The 24,196-nt window shown below is 38.4% G+C and overlaps 1 protein-coding gene across 2 annotated transcripts in view; it reads right to left on the bottom strand.

Annotated features, from left to right (window-relative positions):
- LOC142031228 (titin-like) overlaps nucleotides 1-24,196 on the bottom strand; it is a 244,865-nt gene that overhangs the window by 101,948 nt on the left and 118,721 nt on the right. For both annotated transcript variants that reach the window (XM_075028344.1, XM_075028345.1), the window contains 30 exons: nucleotides 23,982-24,062; nucleotides 23,176-23,259; nucleotides 22,474-22,554; nucleotides 22,084-22,167; nucleotides 21,599-21,748; nucleotides 19,862-20,827; nucleotides 19,341-19,424; nucleotides 17,722-17,805; nucleotides 16,539-16,622; nucleotides 16,169-16,282; nucleotides 15,849-15,995; nucleotides 14,447-14,530; nucleotides 13,264-13,347; nucleotides 12,894-13,007; nucleotides 12,574-12,720; nucleotides 11,172-11,255; nucleotides 9,989-10,072; nucleotides 9,619-9,732; nucleotides 9,245-9,445; nucleotides 8,916-9,014; nucleotides 8,589-8,672; nucleotides 7,860-7,943; nucleotides 7,290-7,385; nucleotides 6,653-6,727; nucleotides 5,639-5,719; nucleotides 4,353-4,457; nucleotides 3,778-3,855; nucleotides 3,343-3,396; nucleotides 3,053-3,136; nucleotides 66-2,018 (listed from right to left, as the gene is read on the bottom strand). In XM_075028344.1, coding sequence (XP_074884445.1) covers nucleotides 66-2,018; nucleotides 3,053-3,136; nucleotides 3,343-3,396; nucleotides 3,778-3,855; nucleotides 4,353-4,457; nucleotides 5,639-5,719; nucleotides 6,653-6,727; nucleotides 7,290-7,385; nucleotides 7,860-7,943; nucleotides 8,589-8,672; nucleotides 8,916-9,014; nucleotides 9,245-9,445; nucleotides 9,619-9,732; nucleotides 9,989-10,072; nucleotides 11,172-11,255; nucleotides 12,574-12,720; nucleotides 12,894-13,007; nucleotides 13,264-13,347; nucleotides 14,447-14,530; nucleotides 15,849-15,995; nucleotides 16,169-16,282; nucleotides 16,539-16,622; nucleotides 17,722-17,805; nucleotides 19,341-19,424; nucleotides 19,862-20,827; nucleotides 21,599-21,748; nucleotides 22,084-22,167; nucleotides 22,474-22,554; nucleotides 23,176-23,259; nucleotides 23,982-24,062 — 5,664 coding nt within the window. The remainder of the gene's footprint in view (nucleotides 1-65; nucleotides 2,019-3,052; nucleotides 3,137-3,342; nucleotides 3,397-3,777; nucleotides 3,856-4,352; nucleotides 4,458-5,638; nucleotides 5,720-6,652; nucleotides 6,728-7,289; nucleotides 7,386-7,859; nucleotides 7,944-8,588; nucleotides 8,673-8,915; nucleotides 9,015-9,244; nucleotides 9,446-9,618; nucleotides 9,733-9,988; nucleotides 10,073-11,171; nucleotides 11,256-12,573; nucleotides 12,721-12,893; nucleotides 13,008-13,263; nucleotides 13,348-14,446; nucleotides 14,531-15,848; nucleotides 15,996-16,168; nucleotides 16,283-16,538; nucleotides 16,623-17,721; nucleotides 17,806-19,340; nucleotides 19,425-19,861; nucleotides 20,828-21,598; nucleotides 21,749-22,083; nucleotides 22,168-22,473; nucleotides 22,555-23,175; nucleotides 23,260-23,981; nucleotides 24,063-24,196) is intronic.

Below are 24,196 nucleotides of genomic sequence, written 5' to 3'. Positions count from 1 at the left end.
TGGTATTCTCCTGAAGCAAGTAGTACAAGCACTTCGTGGAAGAATTTGGCAGTGGTCTTCCTCACCTCGCTTTGCATGAGACTTTGCAGGAACATCCAGAACTTCATGTGATTCTCCAGGTGCATCCAAATTCCTGTTCTCACTCGAAGGTTTACTGGCCTGCTCAGTCACGTGAGCAGGTTCTGATTTTTTGTATTCTTTCTCTCTTTCTGCTTTCTTGGGAGTTATTATCTTACCTATGCTTGAGGAGTAAGTAACTTCTCCATTTGCAGGGATTCCTTTCACTGATGGTATTTTGTCTGAAAGCTTTCCCTTCTCTTTTTTCATGGTAACAGATGTGCTTTTTCCAATGCCATGTTTAGCTGATGTTTTTTCATCTGATATACTTTCTGTCACTGGAAGTTCTTTTCCTGAAAGCGTCACTTCTTCCACAGTCAAAGAATATTTCTTTTCTTCAGTTTTATCTTTGCTGCTTTTGAGAGCTGGAGTTTCTTTACATTCATCCTGAATGGTACAAACTTCTTGAAACTGTTTTTTATCTTGACTCCCTGGTGGCTGAATGGGAACTTTCTTTACTGACTCAGATCTGTCAACTATTTCATCTTTTACTCCCTTTTCATGTTCTCCTATGGAAACTTCACCTTCCATTCCTTCTTCTGTAATCACTGTACCAAATTCTTCTTTTTCCACAGGCAGCTTTTCAGGGGCATTTGACTGTCTAATTTTGTCTTTTTTTAAGTGGGTGCTGAAGGTAGTTTTCTCTTCCTTCTCTGGTATAATCTTTTTGCCTGTTTTTTTATCACTTAGGAGTGCTTTCCCAGTCAACAATTGTCCTGAGCCCTCCTCATAATGAACTTCTTCATCTGCAGAATATTTTTCTCTTGCTTTCCTTTCCACTACTACTGGTTTAAGAACAGATGGTTTAAAGATTATGTAAGCTTTTTCTCTGGGAACCTCCTCATCTTCAGTGGGGTGTTCTAGGTTAGCATCTTTTCTCAATGCTGCTTCAGTCTCCTCAGACAGGTCTAAGGAATGTAGTTCTGCTGATGTAAAGTCCAGATTCTCATCTTTCTCATCATCTTGAATAATTTCCATTTTCCTTTCTTCTTTATTAAGAATCTTATCTATAGGAATTTCAGCTACTGTGGTACCAGATTTCTTAATCCATTGAATTTTATTTTGTATGCCATGCTCCTTCATGGATTCTCCAAGAGGAACTTCAGATTTCTCTAGAGTAAAAACTCCTCTCTCTTCTTCAGTTCTAAGCAAAAGAGTTTCAGCTATTCCTGCCTCTGTGATATCCTTTACAAATGAAGTTTTATCCTTAATGGAAAATTCTTCATGTTGCAAACTGATTTTTGAATTTCTCCCTTTTCCTAGAAGTCTTTTCTGGTCCCTGGGCTCATATGGCTCTCTGGGTATACGTTTAGGTACATAAGTTGACTCAATTTCCTCTTCTTTTTTATGCACAGGAATCTTTCCTTCATGAAGAACACTAAACTTGTCAGAGACTTTCTTTACAGCACCTTCCCCATGAACAAGCAATTTAATTTCATCCCCCTTTTCTTCTCCAGAATCTTTTTCAGCGTGTTCAGATACTACAGAAATCCATTTCAATTCCTCATCAGGTAGTGGTAGTTCATCCTTTGCGTAAGTAATGTGATCTATTGCAACTTCTATTTTCTCACCTGTAAGGGTAGTCTTTCTTGAAACTATAGGTGTCATTTCTGGCTCCTCTTCTTCAGGAGCCAGGATAAAGTATTTAAGAGCCACTTTCTCCTGCTCCTCTCCCTCTGGCTTCAGTATTCCATCAGCTGTTTCCAGTGAGATTTTAAACTCAAGTGGCTCTGCTGTCTGAATGTCCAGAACTGTCTCCTTAGGACTTACTCTCTCTTTTACATGTAAATGTTTCTCAACCAAAATCTTCTTTAACACAATTGACTCAGGCTTTTCTTCTTCCACTGGGGGCATTTTATCTCTATGCTTTAGTACAGATGGTGCATCAGGCTTTTCTGCAGCTACAAAGGTTTCACAGGTAATTTAGAGAGTTAAAATCCATAAGAATAAGCATCAGGAACAATATATTTTAAGACAAACTTTCCAGCTATACCTGAAATAAAATGAACATAGAACACTTTTTCTCCACACAACAGAAAACTTACAAAACAATTACAAAACAAAAGAAAGATAAGAATGGCACACACAAAGAGTACAGAAGACCTAAGCAAAATACTGTTATGGTACAGAGCATTGTCCCACTAGTTTGCCAATTTAAATCCAATCCAGGTTAAAAGCAGCAGAAAATGACAGCTTTTCAAGGCCTACCTGGCCACCTGTATAAAATGGGTTAGTTATGCCACTGCATAACACCACTGAATCAAGGGCCAAGAGACATTCATGATTAGGCTTCTCAAGTGCCCAGGATCTGAGGTCTACTGTAACATGAGACCCTTTGAATGATGGGCAAGCAGCATGTACATCAGCTCTACCAGTGGACCTCAGGCTCAGAGTGCTTCAGAGGAATTGGACTCTCCACAGCTCCTTTTTCACAGCAGGGTATGATCTGGGGTCCTAAGCATATCAAATGAAAATAGCAATACTCTAGTTCTTCAACATCAATGACACTTTTCCTCAGGACTTCAATAACAAATTAAAAGCAGAAAACCAAACAACACAAGAATTGTTTAGAAATGTGTAACCTTTCTTTTGCTAAACAGAAAATACAAGATGCAGTTCACAAGACACATCAGGACATAAACAACATCAAGGAATCAACAGAATACACAATTTTCATAGTATGACAATAAATAAAGGCACACACATCACCATCCAGAAACAAGAGCACAGATTCATGTCTATGGTATGTCAGAGACATTTGTCTTTTAGATTAGGTGACAGTTCCTAGAATAACAAGGTCCTTAAATAGGACCTCAAATCTTCCTGTAATGAACAAGTTATATGATTGTACAGCTCTGCATTCTCTTTATCCTGGGGGTATTTAGGTATCTTGGAGAGAAAAATCCTATAAATAGCATAGAATAAACATAAATACCTGCTTTCTTTCCAACCACTGGGACTGTCACTGGAGTAGTAACAGCTGGTGCTGGTTCTGCTGCTGGTTTTGGAGATTTTAGAGCTGTAGAAAAAAAATAGGACTTCTCATATATTTGTTTTAATAAATAATTTTGTTTTAATTATGATGTTCTTTAGATTGTATGAAGTTCCAGTCTTAGTAATACTGGAGACATTTGTTTAATATCCTTCTAGCCAGAGATCTCTGAATGGAAAATACTAGATACACAAGAAAAGTTGCACCGGTATTCATGACTAAAGAATTCTTACCTACTGCAGGTTTAGGTTCAGGCCCAGGAAGTGGGATAGCTGCTTGCTTAGGTTCTGGCATTTCAAACACAATTACAAATAGGTTAATTTACATGTTTTGTAATCCCATTGAACATTAAAGTTAGAAGCATAAATACAGAGAGAGTTAATCGAAGACAGAATTTATTGTTTTATATTCTATTTAGCCAGAAAGCAAGAAATTAACTTGAGATGAACTCTTGTAAAGCAAAATATAATGGAAAAAAGATGAATGTTTCAAGCACTGAAGAATTGAAGACAACAAGAAATCCAGAAGAATGCAAAGTGGTTAATCATGACACAATAGTCATGGGCAGACTGGGTGATAATAATGCATTAGGTTAATATAGCATGATATTCCTCAATGAATATAATTTAGTTGCTGCAATAAGGAAAATGAGCATCACATGTTTGTACCTTTAGGTGGTTCAGGCACGTGTTTCTCCTCTTTTTTTATGACGGGTATCTCAGTTTTCTTCTTAGGAACTTCTGGGACTTTAAAAAATTATTTTTATTTTGTAGGATATATTGAAACACCTTGAATCCCCAAATACTATTATCTCCAATGTATTTAAAAGTTTTCATTCTTTTTAGATGTAAACAGTTTCAGATGTTCATAAAGTTTAGGAATATGTATTTTAAGAGTGAGATTTGAATAAATTAGGAACACTAAATGGGCAAAAATTTGCAAAATGCTTGGATTAACTATTTCATTGTAGTTATATTTTTATCAGTATTATAAAATATTTGTAAAGATCTCTTCTATACACAGTGAAGATTGAGAAACAATCCCAAAATGCAGAATTCAGACCCAAATGTAGATATCAAATTTGGTTGTGCTTTCAGCAAAGCTTTAATTTACATAATGAGGTTAAGGCAGGCTATCTTTTAAAATCTCACTTTTATTCCTGAATTTCAGAGAATACTACTTAAAAGTAGGATTATTTTTTTAAATTATAATTTACCAGATAAATTTGAATATAATCTAGTACCTTCAGGTTTCTTAATTTTTTCTACTGGTGTCGGTACTGGCTTAACTTCTGGTTTAGGTTCTTTTTCTGGTTTAGGTTCTTCCTCTTCTGATTTCTTTTTAAGAACTTTAAAAGGAAAGAAATTTCAGTTTTTAAAGCACAGGTAAACAAAAGAATAAGACAGTGAACAAGACAAAAGATTAAAAATATATCAACAATCATGAAGAAACAGGAATGTAAGATATATAGTTCGATATGGAAGATTTTGTGTAGCTATTCAAGATACTCTTCTGAAGGCCTTTTAAAATCTGAAGTTGTCTAGAGCAAAAAGATGCTTTTATTAACAGCAGTCCATCTAAGAGGAAATACGTCAATGTTAACTGTCCATGATAGAATAAAATTTATTATATCTTATCGAATATTTCTAATCATATTTAAATGATGACTCATTATACATAATTATGCATTAATAACTGCAGTTACAGATGATTTTCAGGATGCAGGATTATGGATTAAACTCCTGTTGACTTCTGTGAGAGAACAAGACTGAATCTTCAAGTGTTATGTTTGCAGAGCTCAAATTTATATAATGTTTGTTTTTCATTTTACTTACTTCACTTATTTTTGTCCTGTCAGATATCCATCTATCTGGATATCTAATGAGACTGTCATCTGAAAAACTAAATATCTATATTTTATTATGTTGCCTGAAATTTGAAAGTCAGCTGCAAGGTACATGGACATGAATCATCCTGCTGTGGTATTTTAAAGAGAATTGGAATTAGTACTTCCTTTTTCTAAGCAATAATTAAGCATTAAGTGATTCAGAAGGCTCCAGACTTTGCAGGAAAGGGGACTGATGTCCAATAGTACCATGGGGTTCTGCAATCCATGCAGTACTTCTAAGAAAACCATAAAAGAGAATACGGATGCTACATACGTGACTTTGATAACACTTACACTGTCACTGGAAAATATTTAGGGGTCCAGAAGCTGAAGGCAGTGGAAAACTATCAACTCTAGTATAAAATTTACAGAGATTAGGAAAACAGAAAAGAGTTATAAGGAACCATATTTTCAGTGTTCTTCTGCTCTGTTTTCACCACAGATCTTTTGGAACTGACAGATTTTCAGGATATGCCCACTTCATCCCTGCAACTATAAATGCTTTCTCCAAGAAACAGGTATCAGGTACTACTTTGTTCATGTAATTTTCATACCACACACATAAAAAAATGTTACTTAGGGGAATATACTGAACAATGTCAATATGCTGGGTTTTTAAAAACAGAGCCAAGTTACTGTACCTCTTTTCAAAACAACTTCTTCTTTTGGTGGAGGAGTAACTTCAGGAACTACTCTGCGAGGTTTCTTTACAAGTCCAGGCACTTGAAAGAATATTATGCCAGATTTTATTATGCATTCATAGCAGCAGTAAGAGCTAACCAACAACTAACCATTCCAAACACACAAATCAAATGCTGGTCCACTACTGATTATTAAAAGCAAAAGGTAAAACTGCTGAGATTGAAGTTGATAGTTTTAACACTTCTTCTACATTGTTTACGTACAGTTGTCTTTTAGGTTTATGCAGAAGAGGAAATTTTCATACAAATCAACAAAAGAGAAGTATGGTTTGACAAAACTATAAGAGTTATGTACTCAGAGAGTTATCATAATAACATATTTATCTCCTTTTCCTCTTTCATTACTGGCTTATGTTACATTATCTATTAATCTGAACTATCTGTGATGGTCATAAGGATCCAGTTAGTTTAATTCCTAAACTTGGAATAACATTAAGAAAAGATGTTCACTGCTTAGCTGCTTAGCTTGCCTTAAGCTACAGTACATATGAAAAATATAAGGGAGTACTTTTAAAGCAGTTTACTCAATTCATTATTCATCTCCATCTCTGGAAAACATCCTCTCACAAAAATAAGTTACATTATAGGCAAATAATAAACTAAGTATGTTTGAAAAATGCTATATATATTTAAACAGTATGTTATTTTTTATTTCTCCCTAAGCAGAGAATTAAAGTGAGCATCTACACGAGTGACAAAACTTCTTATAAAATCTCTCTCACCCTTCTGTGATTCTGCCTCTTGCATCTCATAAATTGCATGATGGGAGACTGAAGTGGACATTAATATAACATGAACATACACATCCAAGCTGGAGAGTCCACTGTTGAGCATAATCTAACATAGACAGCTTTTTGATATTTCTGAGCAAATGAAAGAAGATGATACCGAGAACTACAACTTCGGGCTCATGAGAGGCTTAATTTAAGTAAGATCCTTATATTAGCTAGGTACCTTTAGCAGGTGGGGGTTCCAATTTGGGAGGCTCACCAGGTTTTGCAGTCACAACTTTCTTCCTTAATTCAGGAGCTTTAAAGAAAATTATTTGAATTTTACCACACACATCATTAGATTCAAAAAAGAAAAGAACTTTCTAAAAGATGCAAACAACTGCTTAATACTACTGATGTAATAAAAAGACAAGAGCTACAAAGCTAAGATTCTGGCTGATTAACTATTTGGAAGAAGTCAGATGATCTGTAAGAAGCACAGTTGATCTGAAACCCATGTTCATATAGTAACACCAGCAAATTATTGCTGGGGATTCTTTTCATGTGTAAGAACATGTTAAAGATAGAAGAATTGTGTTAAAGATAGAAGAATGTGTTAACTTGGTTAAGATTTTATTTTTTTTCCTCATAACTATTGAAAAGAACCCATGTAAACTGACTTGGCATAACACTGGTAAAAAAAATTGTAAGGGACTGAGCATTAGTAAGGCGTACCGTTAGAGCCATAGTAAATTAGAAAAGAAAAAAAAAAAGGCCCAAATTGCTATGTCTAAAATCATGCTTTTCAAGATTCATCAGTATAATTTAAAAGGATTATATGTTTGATTTCCCACTGTTAATTGTGGCTTCAGAGATTATACCTTTAAGTAGTTCTTTTGCCAATTTAATATCTTCTGTTGGTGGTGGAGGATGTGGTGGTTTTCGCTTTTCAGGGATCTTCTTCTCAGGTTCCGGTGCTTTAAATAACGTTAGGTAGATTTAGTATAAATTTACTACCCCAGTAGTTATGTGAAGAGTAATGTACAAATGGAAAGATGGTAATTTTCCATTTTCAATGAAGTCAGTGAAAAAATCTCATTGAATTAAATGGGAGTATGAAAGAGCCTTAGGCTATTGCTTTGTAGCATGCACACAATACAAATATCCAAGCTGACTTAAAAAGAATGTTAATAACATGAGAACAAATGTGGCAAACCAAATGATGGGAAGACTCTTGTTGACAAGAAACAAAGTGAAAGCTTTTAAAATATATGTATGTTGTACTTAGAATTAGGAGATCAGAACTCATTTCCAAAACATAATAACATGGGAAGAATTACACAGAGACCTACAACGTACAGGTACATGTGCAGAGAGTGACAGAGCAAGAAAAAACTGCACAGTAATGAAAGAAAGGTGTCTGGAAGCCTCTAAGTAGGTACTGTATATACCTTTAACTGGTAAAGCTTCTTCTACTTCTGCAACTGGAATTTCTTCTGCTTCTTCAGGCTTAATCTCCTTTATGATTTCGTATTCTTTAAAGAATATTGACAACTGGTGTAAGTTTCCAAAGATAAGATTGTTTCACATGAACAATTATGTAGTTATCACTAAAAAGAAAGCTACTCCAATAGACACAGACAAATACACATGAGGGTAAGTAATCACTCAGCATCTGTTACCTCAGCAGTTAATGCAAGCTTTTGAAAAACTACTCTTTTTCTCTGTAAGAATGAATCAGGGTTGTGCGAAGGATAGTATTTTTTAGGTATACAATATAAACTAAACATTAAATTTGTGGATGATGTAACTGGAAAGAATAAAACCTTCAATGCTCTCAATTCATTTAGGATTATAATAGCAATATAAATACTAGGTTTTAAGAGACTCAAATTTAGTGAGAATTGATTATTATCTTAAAGAGAGACAGACTTTGCTAGGAATACCCTGTGTAGGAGCATAAGTCACTTGAAAATATTTAGTTTTGAAAGTGATATTTTGCTTCCAAATATGAAAATGTAACAGTAAATACAAGAAACATAGACTGGTATCATCCAAAATATGAAGTGAACAATTTACAAACATTACAATGGGAAAAAAAAGACATCTATTTTAAAGCTTATGTTTGGAAGAACAGGCCAAAGGATTGTCCTTACAGTAATAGCTATGATGGTATATACCTTCACTTGGTAGTGGTTCAGGTATTTTAGGAACAGCAACAGGTACTTTCTCCTCTGGGACAGGTTTCTTGGGCACCTCAGGCACTTTAAAAAATATTAATTCCTTTTATTTACATGTATATAAATGTACATATGAAACATAAAAGAGTTAAAGACACTTAGCACACAGAAAATCACAGTAACAATGTCCACAACCATGACAGACTATGCTCCAAACAGTCTTTCCCAAGTTAGTCTACATACAACTGATACATTTTATAGACTCAGTTATGAACAAAGAAAATAGAAAACATTTCTTCTCAGGAGATGCCTCCTGGCAATATATACCTTTGGTTGCAGGAGGCTCTGTTTTTCTAAATTCTGGCTTTTTAGGTGTTGTAAGAGGCACTTTCTCTTCTGGGACAGTTGTCTCTGGCACTTCAGGTGCTTTAAAGATATTAGTAGATTTTCATTTTTGTGAACATTAAGATACAATCTATGTACAATAGTAAAAAGTGTGATGACTAAAAAGAGTAAGGCATTCAAAACATGAAGAACAAAATGTTAAGTGACAGATTATTCCCTCAGATACCTAAGCACTGCGTACATCAGTGAAAGAAGGGAAAAAGTATTCAGAGAAAAGAGAAAAGGAGAAGCTCAGTCACTGATGTATATACCTTTAATTGAAGGAAGTTTATGTTTTTTAAGAACAGGCACAGGCTCTGGTATTTTTGACACAGCCACAGGCTCTGGTTTCTTTGGCACAGCCACTGGTTTCTTTGGCACAGCCACTGGCTTCTTGGGCACAGCCACAGGCGCTGGGGGAACGATCACTGGCACCTCCTCTTCGTGCTCTTCCTCCTCAGCCACCTCGGGCACTTTAAAGACATTAGTTCCTTTTACTTGACCAAGCTAAAGGTCAGGCACATACAGACACAACATGACCAAATGCCGTTCTCACCCCCCCCGCAGAATGCAGAGGGGCAAAGGGCACTCAGTGCTGCAGCAACCCGGAGGGCACGGCAGGCTCTTTCAGAACACCACTGTATACCTTGAGCTGGAGGAGCTTCTGGCTCTCCAGGCTCAGCAACTGGTGCCACCTCTTCTGGCGCTTCCTCCTCCGCCTCTTCCTCTTCCGGGACCTCTGCCTCGGGCATCTCAGGCACTTCAAAGATATTAGTGCGTTTCATTTTACATTGGTGAAAACACGTGCCAAGTAGGAACAAAACCCAGGGCAACACAGACACACAACTTCACAACAGCCAGCTCAAAACCTCACACGCACGTGCAGCACCGACTACCCGGCGTGCACAACCTTGAGCGTCTCAGTTTGGAAGCAGAGACAGGCCAAGAGAGGGTAGGACAATGCTTAAGAGAAGATGATTAAGTATCTTTGTTAAGTTATCCATGAAGACAGGTACCTCTGGGTGCTGGAACCTCTGGTGCTTTGGCAATGGCCACGGGTACTTTTTCCTCACGTGTAGCCTTCCTGGGCACCTCAGGTGCTTCAAAGATATTAGTAACAGTCAGTTTTATACATTAAACAGGAAGATGAACAATGAAATGTAAACTAGAAATGCATTCATGACAGTAGCCAAACTGGTCTCACGGTATTGACCCGTGTCTCTCTCACTCACTGAGTCACATACACACAAAACCGCACACGGGCACAGGCACGAGCACGAGCACAAGCACAGAGTGGTGATGCCAGGTAGGTCCTGTGAGAAAACTGTTGGCTGTGTTGAGCTACAGCTCGAGGGTGAGGTGTGAATTAGGATACCCCGCTCTGTACTCAGCAGCCTTCCCCCCGCCCGGGGAGGAGAGAGTGTCATTCTCAGCCCCGCTGTGACCTGACTCTTCCCCGGGAGCAACCTCAGCGCATATCTTATCTGTTGCCATTCCTCATAAATCTGCCAGTGTTTTGCATTCAGCAGTGTGGGCAGTGACAGGGTGAGGAACCCGGTATTTCGCCTTTGTCCCTGTTTCTGTCCTTCTCCATTTCCATTCTTTGTTTATGCTTTTCTTTTTATTGGCTTATTTTCTTGTCCTGAGTAGCGCTCTCGCCTCAACTTTCATTTCACTGTGGCAACTTCCACAGCCCGTATGGTTCACCAGATTTTATAGTCATTTTTTTTTTCATTATCAACTCAAAATTACCAGCATTTTCTTTAAACGCTTGACATGCTGTCACTTCTTCTTACTGCCCTCATATGTGCATTTCTGAGTAAAAACTGGTTTTTCCTTTTGAAAAACTCATGTCTATCATATGCACTAACTGAGACTGTCAAAAGAATCATGGAGACATTCACTGTGTGAATTTAAGATAACAAAATTGGTCAGCAGTCTGAAAAAACTTATGATCAAGTTTTAAAATATGGCATTTCAGTATCTGCTGATTCAGAATATGAAAACAAATCCATAAATTCAAAATATCATTTGGGTTGTTTATACAAAACCCTAGATAGTTGAGTTCCTAACCGATACATAGCACACAACGTAGACATTTCAGGTAATCACAAATGGACAGCATAACAGACATCAGAAGTAACATGTAGGACAGTAAGAAACAGCCTCCTCCAGGCTGATGCACAGGGCAACAGGTACCTCGAACTGGTCCGGGTTCTGGCTTTTTTGGCACAGCTACAGGCAAGGGCTCTTCCAGAACACCTTTCTTGGGCACCTTGGGCACTTCAAAGATATTAGTATATTTTAGTTTTGTGGGCACTACAGATGTATAAGAAACAATAAGACAATCAATAATACACGCACGCAGTCTTCTTTGAGAAAGCGCTGTCATTACGTTCAGTCATGAGTTACGCTTTGCTTCAAGCACATGGAATGTTCGGGGTATCAATTACGTCACACAGGAGATGGGAATTCTGTGTGTTTACTTTCTGTTTCTGAGTCAAGGTGGAAATGTAGAAAACCTATGCCCTCTTTGTAGCAGCTGATTAGAGACTTATTTATGGAATCCCTCTGTATTTGAGCATCAGTCATGTATCTTTCATGACTACTTTGTTATTGAAGCTTAATTTTTTTTAGTAAAGTAACATTTACTTTAGCATTACCACCTTTTTTTCTATCAATTATTTCCATTCTTTACACCTCTTCATTTTTAGATTTCCACAGTTCCTGTCTTTTAGATTCTCCTGTTTACAGAAATATATACTTCCTCTCCTCTCTTTTGGATTATATAAATGACCCTTTCAAGTGCTAATAACATCTTCAGTAGATATATTCAGTCTTTTGCTAGCTAATCTACCTCATGTATACTGGCATTAACTTACTTTTAACAAGGTAGGCAACTGATACTGCTGCTGTCATCCAGTAGTACAGTCTATCAGAAAATTCAGGGGTGCAACACTATGTCCTTTAAACTGAAGACTTATTTGCAGGCTCTTTTTCAGAACAACATGTTTTTCTGTTTAAACTAAACATTCAGTTAATGTTAATTCTTAAACTTTACAAAAAGTTCAGAAAGCTGCAGATATTTTTCAAGGAATTGAATCTAGTATTTCTGCCATGTTTTTGACAATCCACATTGCTCTTCAGATTTCTTAAGCACCTATCTCCAATAGGTGTTCACCATAAAAATTAGATCAACTTAAGTGCAGAAGAGCATGATATTTCTTTCTAATGATGATACTAATAGTGTTGACATGTACCTTTGGCTGGTGGTGGTTCTGGTATTTTGTGCACTGTAATGGGCATTTTTTCTTGTGGGAGAGCTTTTGGGGGCACTTCGAGCACTTTAAATATATTATTTCCTCTTAATTTCACAGTTAAAAAAATACAAAAGTTATAACACTTATGATAAAGAGTTTAGATATTTCTAACACTGTAACATTCTTCTGGTGACTGGTTCGTTAGTCACATATGCAAAGACAGGCAGAGCAGAGGCTAGGGGTAGAGGACACATAACAAATCTTACAGAAAAGAAGGGAGAAGAAATGAAAAAATTAATTAAATTGCTAAAATAAAAAGCAGCTCCCCAAGGAAGATATACCTTTAGCTAGTGGAGCTTCTTGTTTCTTTGGCACAGCCACAGGCTTCTTGGGCACAGCCACTGGCTTCTTGGGCACAGCCACAGGCGCTGGGGGAACGATCACTGGCACCTCCTCTTCGTGCTCTTCCTCCTCAGCCACCTCGGGCACTTTAAAGACATTAGTTCCTTTTACTTGACCAAGCTAAAGGTCAGGCACATACAGACACAACATGACCAAATGCCGTTCTCACCCCCCCCGCAGAATGCAGAGGGGCAAAGGGCACTCAGTGCTGCAGCAACCCGGAGGGCACGGCAGGCTCTTTCAGAACACCACTGTATACCTTGAGCTGGAGGAGCTTCTGGCTCTCCAGGCTCAGCAACTGGTGCCACCTCTTCTGGCGCTTCCTCCTCCGCCTCTTCCTCTTCCGGGACCTCTGCCTCGGGCATCTCAGGCACTTCAAAGATATTAGTGCGTTTCATTTTACATTGGTGAAAACACGTGCCAAGTAGGAACAAAACCCAGGGCAACACAGACACACAACTTCACAACAGCCAGCTCAAAACCTCACACGCACGTGCAGCACCGACTACCCGGCGTGCACAACCTTGAGCGTCTCAGTTTGGAAGCAGAGACAGGCCAAGAGAGGGTAGGACAATGCTTAAGAGAAGATGATTAAGTATCTTTGTTAAGTTATCCATGAAGACAGGTACCTCTGGGTGCTGGAACCTCTGGTGCTTTGGCAATGGCCACGGGTACTTTTTCCTCACGTGTAGCCTTCCTGGGCACCTCAGGTGCTTCAAAGATATTAGTAACAGTCAGTTTTATACATTAAACAGGAAGATGAACAATGAAATGTAAACTAGAAATGCATTCATGACAGTAGCCAAACTGGTCTCACGGTATTGACCCGTGTCTCTCTCACTCACTGAGTCACATACACACAAAACCGCACACGGGCACAGGCACGAGCACGAGCACAAGCACAGAGTGGTGATGCCAGGTAGGTCCTGTGAGAAAACTGTTGGCTGTGTTGAGCTACAGCTCGAGGGTGAGGTGTGAATTAGGATACCCCGCTCTGTACTCAGCAGCCTTCCCCCCGCCCGGGGAGGAGAGAGTGTCATTCTCAGCCCCGCTGTGACCTGACTCTTCCCCGGGAGCAACCTCAGCGCATATCTTATCTGTTGCCATTCCTCATAAATCTGCCAGTGTTTTGCATTCAGCAGTGTGGGCAGTGACAGGGTGAGGAACCCGGTATTTCGCCTTTGTCCCTGTTTCTGTCCTTCTCCATTTCCATTCTTTGTTTATGCTTTTCTTTTTATTGGCTTATTTTCTTGTCCTGAGTAGCGCTCTCGCCTCAACTTTCATTTCACTGTGGCAACTTCCACAGCCCGTATGGTTCACCAGATTTTATAGTCATTTTTTTTTTCATTATCAACTCAAAATTACCAGCATTTTCTTTAAACGCTTGACATGCTGTCACTTCTTCTTACTGCCCTCATATGTGCATTTCTGAGTAAAAACTGGTTTTTCCTTTTGAAAAACTCATGTCTATCATATGCACTAACTGAGACTGTCAAAAGAATCATGGAGACATTCACTGTGTGAATTTAAGATAACAAAATTGGTCAGCAGTCTGAAAAAACTTATGATCAAGTTTTAAAATATGGCATTTCAGTATCTGCTGATTCAGAATATGAAAACAAATCCATAAATTCAAAATATCATTTGGGTTGTTTATACAAAACCCTAGATAGTTGAGTTCCTAACCGATACATAGCACACAACGTAGACATTTCAGGTAATCACAAATGGACAGCATAACAGACATCAGAAGTAACATGTAGGACAGTAAGAAACAGCCTCCTCCAGGCTGATGCACAGGGCAACAGGTACCTCGAACTGGTCCGGGTTCTGGCTTTTTTGGCACAGCTACAGGCAAGGGCTCTTCCAGAACACCTTTCTTGGGCACCTTGGGCACTTCAAAGATATTAGTATATTTTAGTTTTGTGGGCACTACAGATGTATAAGAAACAATAAGACAATCAATAATACACGCACGCAGTCTTCTTTGAGAAAGCGCTGTCATTACGTTCAGTCATGAGTTACGCTTTGCTTCAAGCACATGGAATGTTCGGGGTATCAATTACGTCACACAGGAGATGGGAATTCTGTGTGTTTACTTTCTGTTTCTGAGTCAAGGTGGAAATGTAGAAAACCTATGCCCTCTTTGTAGCAGCTGATTAGAGACTTATTTATGGAATCCCTCTGTATTTGAGCATCAGTCATGTATCTTTCATGACTACTTTGTTATTGAAGCTTAATTTTTTTTAGTAAAGTAACATTTACTTTAGCATTACCACCTTTTTTTCTATCAATTATTTCCATTCTTTACACCTCTTCATTTTTAGATTTCCACAGTTCCTGTCTTTTAGATTCTCCTGTTTACAGAAATATATACTTCCTCTCCTCTCTTTTGGATTATATAAATGACCCTTTCAAGTGCTAATAACATCTTCAGTAGATATATTCAGTCTTTTGCTAGCTAATCTACCTCATGTATACTGGCATTAACTTACTTTTAACAAGGTAGGCAACTGATACTGCTGCTGTCATCCAGTAGTACAGTCTATCAGAAAATTCAGGGGTGCAACACTATGTCCTTTAAACTGAAGACTTATTTGCAGGCTCTTTTTCAGAACAACATGTTTTTCTGTTTAAACTAAACATTCAGTTAATGTTAATTCTTAAACTTTACAAAAAGTTCAGAAAGCTGCAGATATTTTTCAAGGAATTGAATCTAGTATTTCTGCCATGTTTTTGACAATCCACATTGCTCTTCAGATTTCTTAAGCACCTATCTCCAATAGGTGTTCACCATAAAAATTAGATCAACTTAAGTGCAGAAGAGCATGATATTTCTTTCTAATGATGATACTAATAGTGTTGACATGTACCTTTGGCTGGTGGTGGTTCTGGTATTTTGTGCACTGTAATGGGCATTTTTTCTTGTGGGAGAGCTTTTGGGGGCACTTCGAGCACTTTAAATATATTATTTCCTCTTAATTTCACAGTTAAAAAAATACAAAAGTTATAACACTTATGATAAAGAGTTTAGATATTTCTAACACTGTAACATTCTTCTGGTGACTGGTTCGTTAGTCACATATGCAAAGACAGGCAGAGCAGAGGCTAGGGGTAGAGGACACATAACAAATCTTACAGAAAAGAAGGGAGAAGAAATGAAAAAATTAATTAAATTGCTAAAATAAAAAGCAGCTCCCCAAGGAAGATATACCTTTAGCTAGTGGAGCTTCTTGTTTCTTTGGCACAGCCACAGGCTTCTTGGGCACAGCCACTGGCTTCTTGGGCACAGCCACAGGCGCTGGGGGAACGATCACTGGCACCTCCTCTTCGTGCTCTTCCTCCTCAGCCACCTCGGGCACTTTAAAGACATTAGTTCCTTTTACTTGACCAAGCTAAAGGTCAGGCACATACAGACACAACATGACCAAATGCCGTTCTCACCCCCCCCGCAGAATGCAGAGGGGCAAAGGGCACTCAGTGCTGCAGCAACCCGGAGGGCACGGCAGGCTCTTTCAGAACACCACTGTATACCTTGAGCTGGAGGAGCTTCTGGCTCTCCAGGCTCAGCAACTGGTGCCACCTCTTCTGGCGCTTCCTCCTCCGCCTCTTCCTCTTCCGGGACCTCTGCCTCGGGCATCTCAGGCACTTCAAAGATATTAGTGCGTTTCATTTTACATTGGTGAAAACACGTGCCAAGTAGGAACAAAACCCAGGGCAACACAGACACACAACTTCACAACAGCCAGCTCAAAACCTCACACGCACGTGCAGCACCGACTACCCGGCGTGCACAACCTTGAGCGTCTCAGTTTGGAAGCAGAGACAGGCCAAGAGAGGGTAGGACAATGCTTAAGAGAAGATGATTAAGTATCTTTGTTAAGTTATCCATGAAGACAGGTACCTCTGGGTGCTGGAACCTCTGGTGCTTTGGCAATGGCCACGGGTACTTTTTCCTCACGTGTAGCCTTCCTGGGCACCTCAGGTGCTTCAAAGATATTAGTAACAGTCAGTTTTATACATTAAACAGGAAGATGAACAATGAAATGTAAACTAGAAATGCATTCATGACAGTAGCCAAACTGGTCTCACGGTATTGACCCGTGTCTCTCTCACTCACTGAGTCACATACACACAAAACCGCACACGGGCACAGGCACGAGCACGAGCACAAGCACAGAGTGGTGATGCCAGGTAGGTCCTGTGAGAAAACTGTTGGCTGTGTTGAGCTACAGCTCGAGGGTGAGGTGTGAATTAGGATACCCCGCTCTGTACTCAGCAGCCTTCCCCCCGCCCGGGGAGGAGAGAGTGTCATTCTCAGCCCCGCTGTGACCTGACTCTTCCCCGGGAGCAACCTCAGCGCATATCTTATCTGTTGCCATTCCTCATAAATCTGCCAGTGTTTTGCATTCAGCAGTGTGGGCAGTGACAGGGTGAGGAACCCGGTATTTCGCCTTTGTCCCTGTTTCTGTCCTTCTCCATTTCCATTCTTTGTTTATGCTTTTCTTTTTATTGGCTTATTTTCTTGTCCTGAGTAGCGCTCTCGCCTCAACTTTCATTTCACTGTGGCAACTTCCACAGCCCGTATGGTTCACCAGATTTTATAGTCATTTTTTTTTTCATTATCAACTCAAAATTACCAGCATTTTCTTTAAACGCTTGACATGCTGTCACTTCTTCTTACTGCCCTCATATGTGCATTTCTGAGTAAAAACTGGTTTTTCCTTTTGAAAAACTCATGTCTATCATATGCACTAACTGAGACTGTCAAAAGAATCATGGAGACATTCACTGTGTGAATTTAAGATAACAAAATTGGTCAGCAGTCTGAAAAAACTTATGATCAAGTTTTAAAATATGGCATTTCAGTATCTGCTGATTCAGAATATGAAAACAAATCCATAAATTCAAAATATCATTTGGGTTGTTTATACAAAACCCTAGATAGTTGAGTTCCTAACCGATACATAGCACACAACGTAGACATTTCAGGTAATCACAAATGGACAGCATAACAGACATCAGAAGTAACATGTAGGACAGTAAGAAACAGCCTCCTCCAGGCTGATGCACAGGGCAACAGGTACCTCGAACTGGTCCGGGTTCTGGCTTTTTTGGCACAGCTACAGGCAAGGGCTCTTCCAGAACACCTTTCTTGGGCACCTTGGGCACTTCAAAGATATTAGTATATTTTAGTTTTGTGGGCACTACAGATGTATAAGAAACAATAAGACAATCAATAATACACGCACGCAGTCTTCTTTGAGAAAGCGCTGTCATTACGTTCAGTCATGAGTTACGCTTTGCTTCAAGCACATGGAATGTTCGGGGTATCAATTACGTCACACAGGAGATGGGAATTCTGTGTGTTTACTTTCTGTTTCTGAGTCAAGGTGGAAATGTAGAAAACCTATGCCCTCTTTGTAGCAGCTGATTAGAGACTTATTTATGGAATCCCTCTGTATTTGAGCATCAGTCATGTATCTTTCATGACTGTGTGTTCTGTCCTGGTTTTGGCAGTCACTGTTGTCTTTTTACTTGTCACTTGGATGTTATCACTATTTTTATCCTTCTAGTTGACTTCACCTTTCTGTTTCTGTGTTTGTTTGCTTCTCTTTTTATGCTTTGCACATTCTTTCCTGTAACAACTCTGGGTGCCATTCTAGCAATCACTAGATGCTGTTTATAGCTGTTTCCTGCTAAACTAATTTAAAAGATTTAAATCCTTAAACATCATCACTCTGAGGTGGTACTTCACTTGAGGAATGTCATTGTATTTCAGGTGGAGAGAATCTGGTATCAGAGGGAATGTTTACTTCTCTGGCCAGTGCTTGGGACTTTCTAAAGGAAATGAAATGGTGTAGCACTACATCATTCTATGGTGTGTACAGTTTTAGAGTATCATAATTAATTTTTTAGTATTTAATTTATAAAGTTTCTCATCGTGATTAATCTGAGAAAATAAATGCCTCTTACAAGGTTCAGTGAATTAGGCGTTCACATGAATTTTACAGCTCTTTGGTGCTATTCATATCATGTAACACCTTTGCAAACCACAGAGTGGACAATGTTGACATATGACCAAAATACAGGCAAATTATAATTAACAGTTTAAAGAAAAGATTCTGCTCCATGATGCTACCCATGGCAACACAGGTACATAGAGATATTTGCAATTATTTTTCTCTATGTACAGAAACTGCTACTCTGTGCTGAAACCTTCGCTTTCTGCTTATTTTGTCCTTTGTCACAGAATCATAGAATCATTTAGGTTGGAAAAGGCCTTTAAGATCATCGAGTCCAACCGTAAACATTATACTGCGAAGTCCCACTAAACCATGTACTAAACCATCCCTAGTAATAATGTCAACAACAGTTTATACATTCATTCTCTTGCTAGCATCCATAAAGTTCTGGCATTTCCTGGTAAACAGAAGTTCATCATACCTGCTTGATTTATTGCTATGACTTAAGAAATTAGATCTTACTTCCTGAACTTTTTGAATATGCCAAAAAAAGCTTACAACAAAAGTTTGGATGGTTTTAGTTGAGGAAACATTTGATGCCCCTGCAGAGCAACTCATACTTGGTACATCTCTCTGACATTGTAGATATCAGAGTATACAGTGAAAGATCAATTTAAAATGAGATTAGTTTTAAAAAAACCACAACCCTTCCTTATGATGATAATCACAGTGGCATGTACCTTTAGCAAGTGGAGCTCCTGGTTTTTTAGGTACAGCAATGGGCACTTTCTCCTCTGGGACAGTCCTCTCAGGCATCTCAGGCACTTCAAAGATATTAGTGCATTTCATTTTACAATTACAATACAACTGAATATAAGTACAGAGACTGAAACACAGAGGACAACAGAAATGTTCTGAAGCAACAATTTGGCACGCACTCATACTCTGCGATTTGTTTAGCAAGCATAATTTAAAATCTCAGATTCTAAGTGACAGAACAAAAGAGGTTAAGATAATACTTAAGAGAAGAAGATTAGGTATGTTTATCATGTATTCATGTTAACATGTACTTCTGGCTGATGGAGGTTGTGGTTTTTCAGGAACAGCTACAGGAATTTTCTCTTCTGGGACAGCCTTTTTGGGCGTTGAAGGCTCTTTAAAGATATTAGTATCTTTTAGTTATGTATATTAAGCTTTAAAACGAACAGTGAAACATAGTATACTCAAGAGAAGGAAAAGAGATCCTGTTCAGAAGAGGTACCTTTAGACTGTGGAGCTGCTCGCTTTTTAAGTATAGCAACACTCTCTTGCTTTTTGGCCAGCTCAGATGGTGGTGGTTCCTCAGGTGCCCAAACAGGCTCTGGTTCTTTGGATGCCACTTCAGGCTTTGGTTTTTGAAGTGCTGTAGAAGGCGCTAGTTTTCGGGGTGCTAAAATTGGTTCTGGTTCCTCAGGCACCACAACAGGTTCTGGCTTGCAGGGTGCCACAACAGGCTTTGATTTTCTCGACACTGCAATAGGCATTGATTTTTGGAAACCTGCAACAAACTCTGTTTCTTCAGGTGCTACAACAAGCTCTGTTTTTTGGAGTGGCACAAAAGGTTTTGTTTTGGGGGGCAACACAACGTGCTCTGATTTTTGGGTTGATGCAACTGTCTCTGATTCCTCAGGTGCCACAGTGAGCTCAGTTTCCTCAGGGACCACGAATGGCTCTGGTTTTGGGGGCTCCACAACAGGCTTTTGTTTGTAGGGCATCACACCATGCTTTAGCTTTTGGGGTGGCACATCAAGCTTGGGTTCCTCAGGTATCACAACAAACTCTTGTTTCTCAGGCACAACATGTTCTGGTTTTCGGAGTTCCGTAACAGGCTTTTGTTTTGGGGGCACCACACCATGCTTTAGTTTTTGGGATGCCCCATCAGGCTTGGGTTCCTCAGGTACCACAACATACTCTGGTTTCTCAGGCATCACAACACGCTCTGGTTTTTGGGATGCCATGACAGATTCTGGTTTTTGGGGTGCCGCAACAGTCTCAGGCTCCTCAGATGCCACAACATACTCTAGTTTTTGGGGTGCTACAACAGGCTTTTGTTTTCGGGCTACGCTAGCAGGTTCCAGTTCTTGAGGTTCTACCTCTTGAGGCTTTGGCTTTGGGGGTCCTGCAATGGGCTTTGGTTTTCGGGAAACTGGAACAGGTACTTTCTTTCCTGGGAAAGTTGTCTTGGCCACTTTATGTGCATAAAAGATATTAGTTCTAAATTTAACAACTGCACTGACAATCCCACCAAATTTAAGTGAATCATAACACATAAAACCACAATTATAATGAAAACATTAAAAACATATCAGGTATCAATCATTTATGTTGGCCTTTTTAACGATGAATATATCACATTTTGGCTTTTCTCCCTTTTCTCTCAAACGTGCACACCCACCGCCCTCCCCCCCGCACCAAGCCTCATGCCCCCATATGCAAGTACACATATGCACTGATAGTATAACTGAAATTGTAAGTAAAATCCATGATAATTATAAACAGAATGGACAGGACAAAAGATATTAATAACATTGCAGGTAATAAGCTGAAGATTCTTTCAAGAATTAGCAGTGACGGCATCTAGTTTTTCTTGGTGGAACTTCTGGTATTTCAATTACATTGATATCTTCTGCTCTTAGCTACTAGAATGGGTACTTTTTTCTTCTATATTATCACTTTGAAGGTATTAGTTGTGGTTTTTTTCATGAACCCAAGTGGGTTAAATAGTAAGAATAATCCAAAAGAGTAAGAAGAATTGAAGTATAAAATACAGGCAGTTCAGACATCCAAGATTTGTCACTATTCTTCAAAAAGACCCACGTATGCATGTTTCACACACATATGCAGATATGTAAAGCAAGTGTAATTTAGTATCTCAGAAAAGAGAAGGCCTGGAAAATCACAGTGTTAAGAAAAGAGAAAAAAATATTGCTTTTGTTATTTTATTAGTGTTGAGATTTACCTTTCTCTGGTAGAGGTTCTGGTTCTTCAGGTGCAGCCTCTGGTTCTGGGACAACCACAGGTTCTGGTTCTTTAGGCACAACCTCAGGTTCTGGTATTTTATGCACAGGTATTTTCTTTTCTGGAGCAACTTTCTTTGGCACCTCAGGTTCTTTAAAGATATTTATTTGTTTTACTTTCAGGAATTTGAAGAATAGGAATTAAAAAGATGACAATAGCTCCAAGGTGAAAATTATCAAACAACACCAGAACCTCCCCCCCCAACTTCATAAATAATCTGTGTTTTTTTCATATTGCTTGATGCACACCATTAATAGCCACTGTTGCTTACTGGGAGCTATTCACAAGTGAAGAAGACAACACAATCTGTAACATTTATAGATATTAGAATATAAAAAAAGAGGATGACACAAACTTAAAAAAATAATAATATTTAGAGAAACAAATTAACATTTCTGTGCAATTTTATCAGTATTGAACATGTACCTTTAGGTGGTGGAATTTCTGTTTTTTTAGGAACTTCAATATGTACTTTTTCTTCAGAAACCACTTTCTTGGGCACCTCAGGCACTTTAAAGAAAGTAATTAATTTTATTTGTTTGAAATTCAAACATATGTCTGCAGCATTAAGACACTAAGAAAAAGTAAAACTTGGACATCAGAAGCATCTGTGGTTTTGGATGTGAATATCAACTTTTTTCTTTGCCTACAGAAAATTCTCTCTGATGTCTCATTGAGGTACAGATGCATAAACAACAATTTAAACAACAAAAATATTTTATAGAACGTTTAGAGTAAAAGTAATTTACCAATATGTTAAAATGGTACCTTAGACAATGAAAGGTTTTTCTTTCACTACTTGTGTACAGCAGTTACCTTTAGTTGGTGGAGGTTCTGGTTTCTTTGGTACTTTAACTGAAACCTCTTCTGGAACCACTTTCTTTGGTACCTCAGGCACTTGAAAAATATTAATAACTTTTACTATAAGAATTTCATAAACAACATTAAAGCATAACAGCAGAATACTATTAGTGAGAACACTAATCACCAATATCTATTTTTTTTCACACAACACATTTGTTCACTTGAAAAACCTTTGACAACAGAAGAAAATTCTAACAGAGTTCTTGGGTACTGTTTTCTCTAGTGTTAAAACAATAAAAAAGTGAAGGTTTTGAGTCTGTTAATTTTGTCATAGTGCCTTTAGCTGGTGGAACTACTGGTTTTTTAGGCTCCATAACTGGTATTTTCTCATTTGGGACATTCTTGGGCACTTCTGGCACTATAATAATTATGATAATACTAAGAATTTAAAGAAATTTAAATAGCATTAAAGTGGAAAAAGAAACAAACAAAAGGACACCAGGTAACATCAATTAAACATAATACCCTTTACCAAATAGACTTTTTGCTCTCAATCTTGATCAAGTCGTTTGAGAGGAGTAAAGAGGCTGCTCCCAAAAAATGAAATAAAAAAATCACCATTTATGAGATAGAAAGATGGGGAAATAGTATCAAAAAGATCTTATCAGTGAAAGTGAGGCAGATTATTGGCATGCTTTTATTAATGACAAGTACCTTTAGCTGGTGGTACTTCTGGCTTTTTAGGCACAGCAACTTTGATTTTCTCTTCTACAACTACTTTCTTGGGTGCTTCAGGCACTTTAAGGAAAGAGATTATTTTCAGTTATACAAAATTTTACAGCTATGTTCAAAGCTTTTCAGTAGAAATTGCAAAGTAGGGAGATTCTTAATGAGGCCATTGATTTGACACGTTTATTGACTTAAGTTTCTTTTATGTCCCTGTAAGGTCTGAGGAAACACCTCAGAGTCTTTTGGACTTCCTTCTTCTACATTACATTATTTTTCCATTTTGTTCAACCACCTCCCGAATCTCCATTTGACTAAGGCTGCCATTGTCCATTCTGTATTCCTTGTCACTTTCTTCTGTGCACAATGACTTCTTGGTATCAATTTTTCATCTATGCATGGGGGGGAGGGGGTTTCTCCTGTGTTAGACATCTGTATCACTTATTCTATACTTTGAAATTATGAAATTCTCTTTTGGGGCTAATTTTTCACTGTCACTTGGGAGAATTTCAGATCACAGAAGCCCTGTTTCCTCTTTAAGATTTCTGTTGTGGTTCTCAAGTACCAGTCTCATCTCCACCAGAAATACAACAGTATTTCTAACACACTGGTATACTGATTACAGCTATAATTCAAAAAGATGAATTTTCAGAACAGTAGCATATATAGAACTGTGGGCACAGAAAATAAAAGTAATAGGACAACACAAACAAACAATCAAAAAACTAATGTGCACAATCAAGGCAGAGGGTTTTTTTCTCTTCCAAATTTTAGTTATCTGTAGTGCAACATACCTTTGGCTGGTGTTGGTTCTGGTTTTCTAGGCACAGCAATGGGTACTTTCTCTTCTGGAATTTTCTTGGGCACCTCTGGCACTTTAAAAAAAACAGCATTCATTTTTGTTATATTTAAGGCATTTTAAAATATATAAACTATTAAGAAGAGTCTCACAAGAAGCATATGAGAAAGATCAGATATAAAAAGAGATATGTCATGCAAAAGATGTTGT

Source organism: Buteo buteo, chromosome 5, assembly GCF_964188355.1.
Source record: "Buteo buteo chromosome 5, bButBut1.hap1.1, whole genome shotgun sequence".
Lineage (NCBI taxonomy): Eukaryota > Metazoa > Chordata > Aves > Accipitriformes > Accipitridae > Buteo > Buteo buteo.
This window is presented reverse-complemented; position numbering and strand designations above follow the sequence as displayed.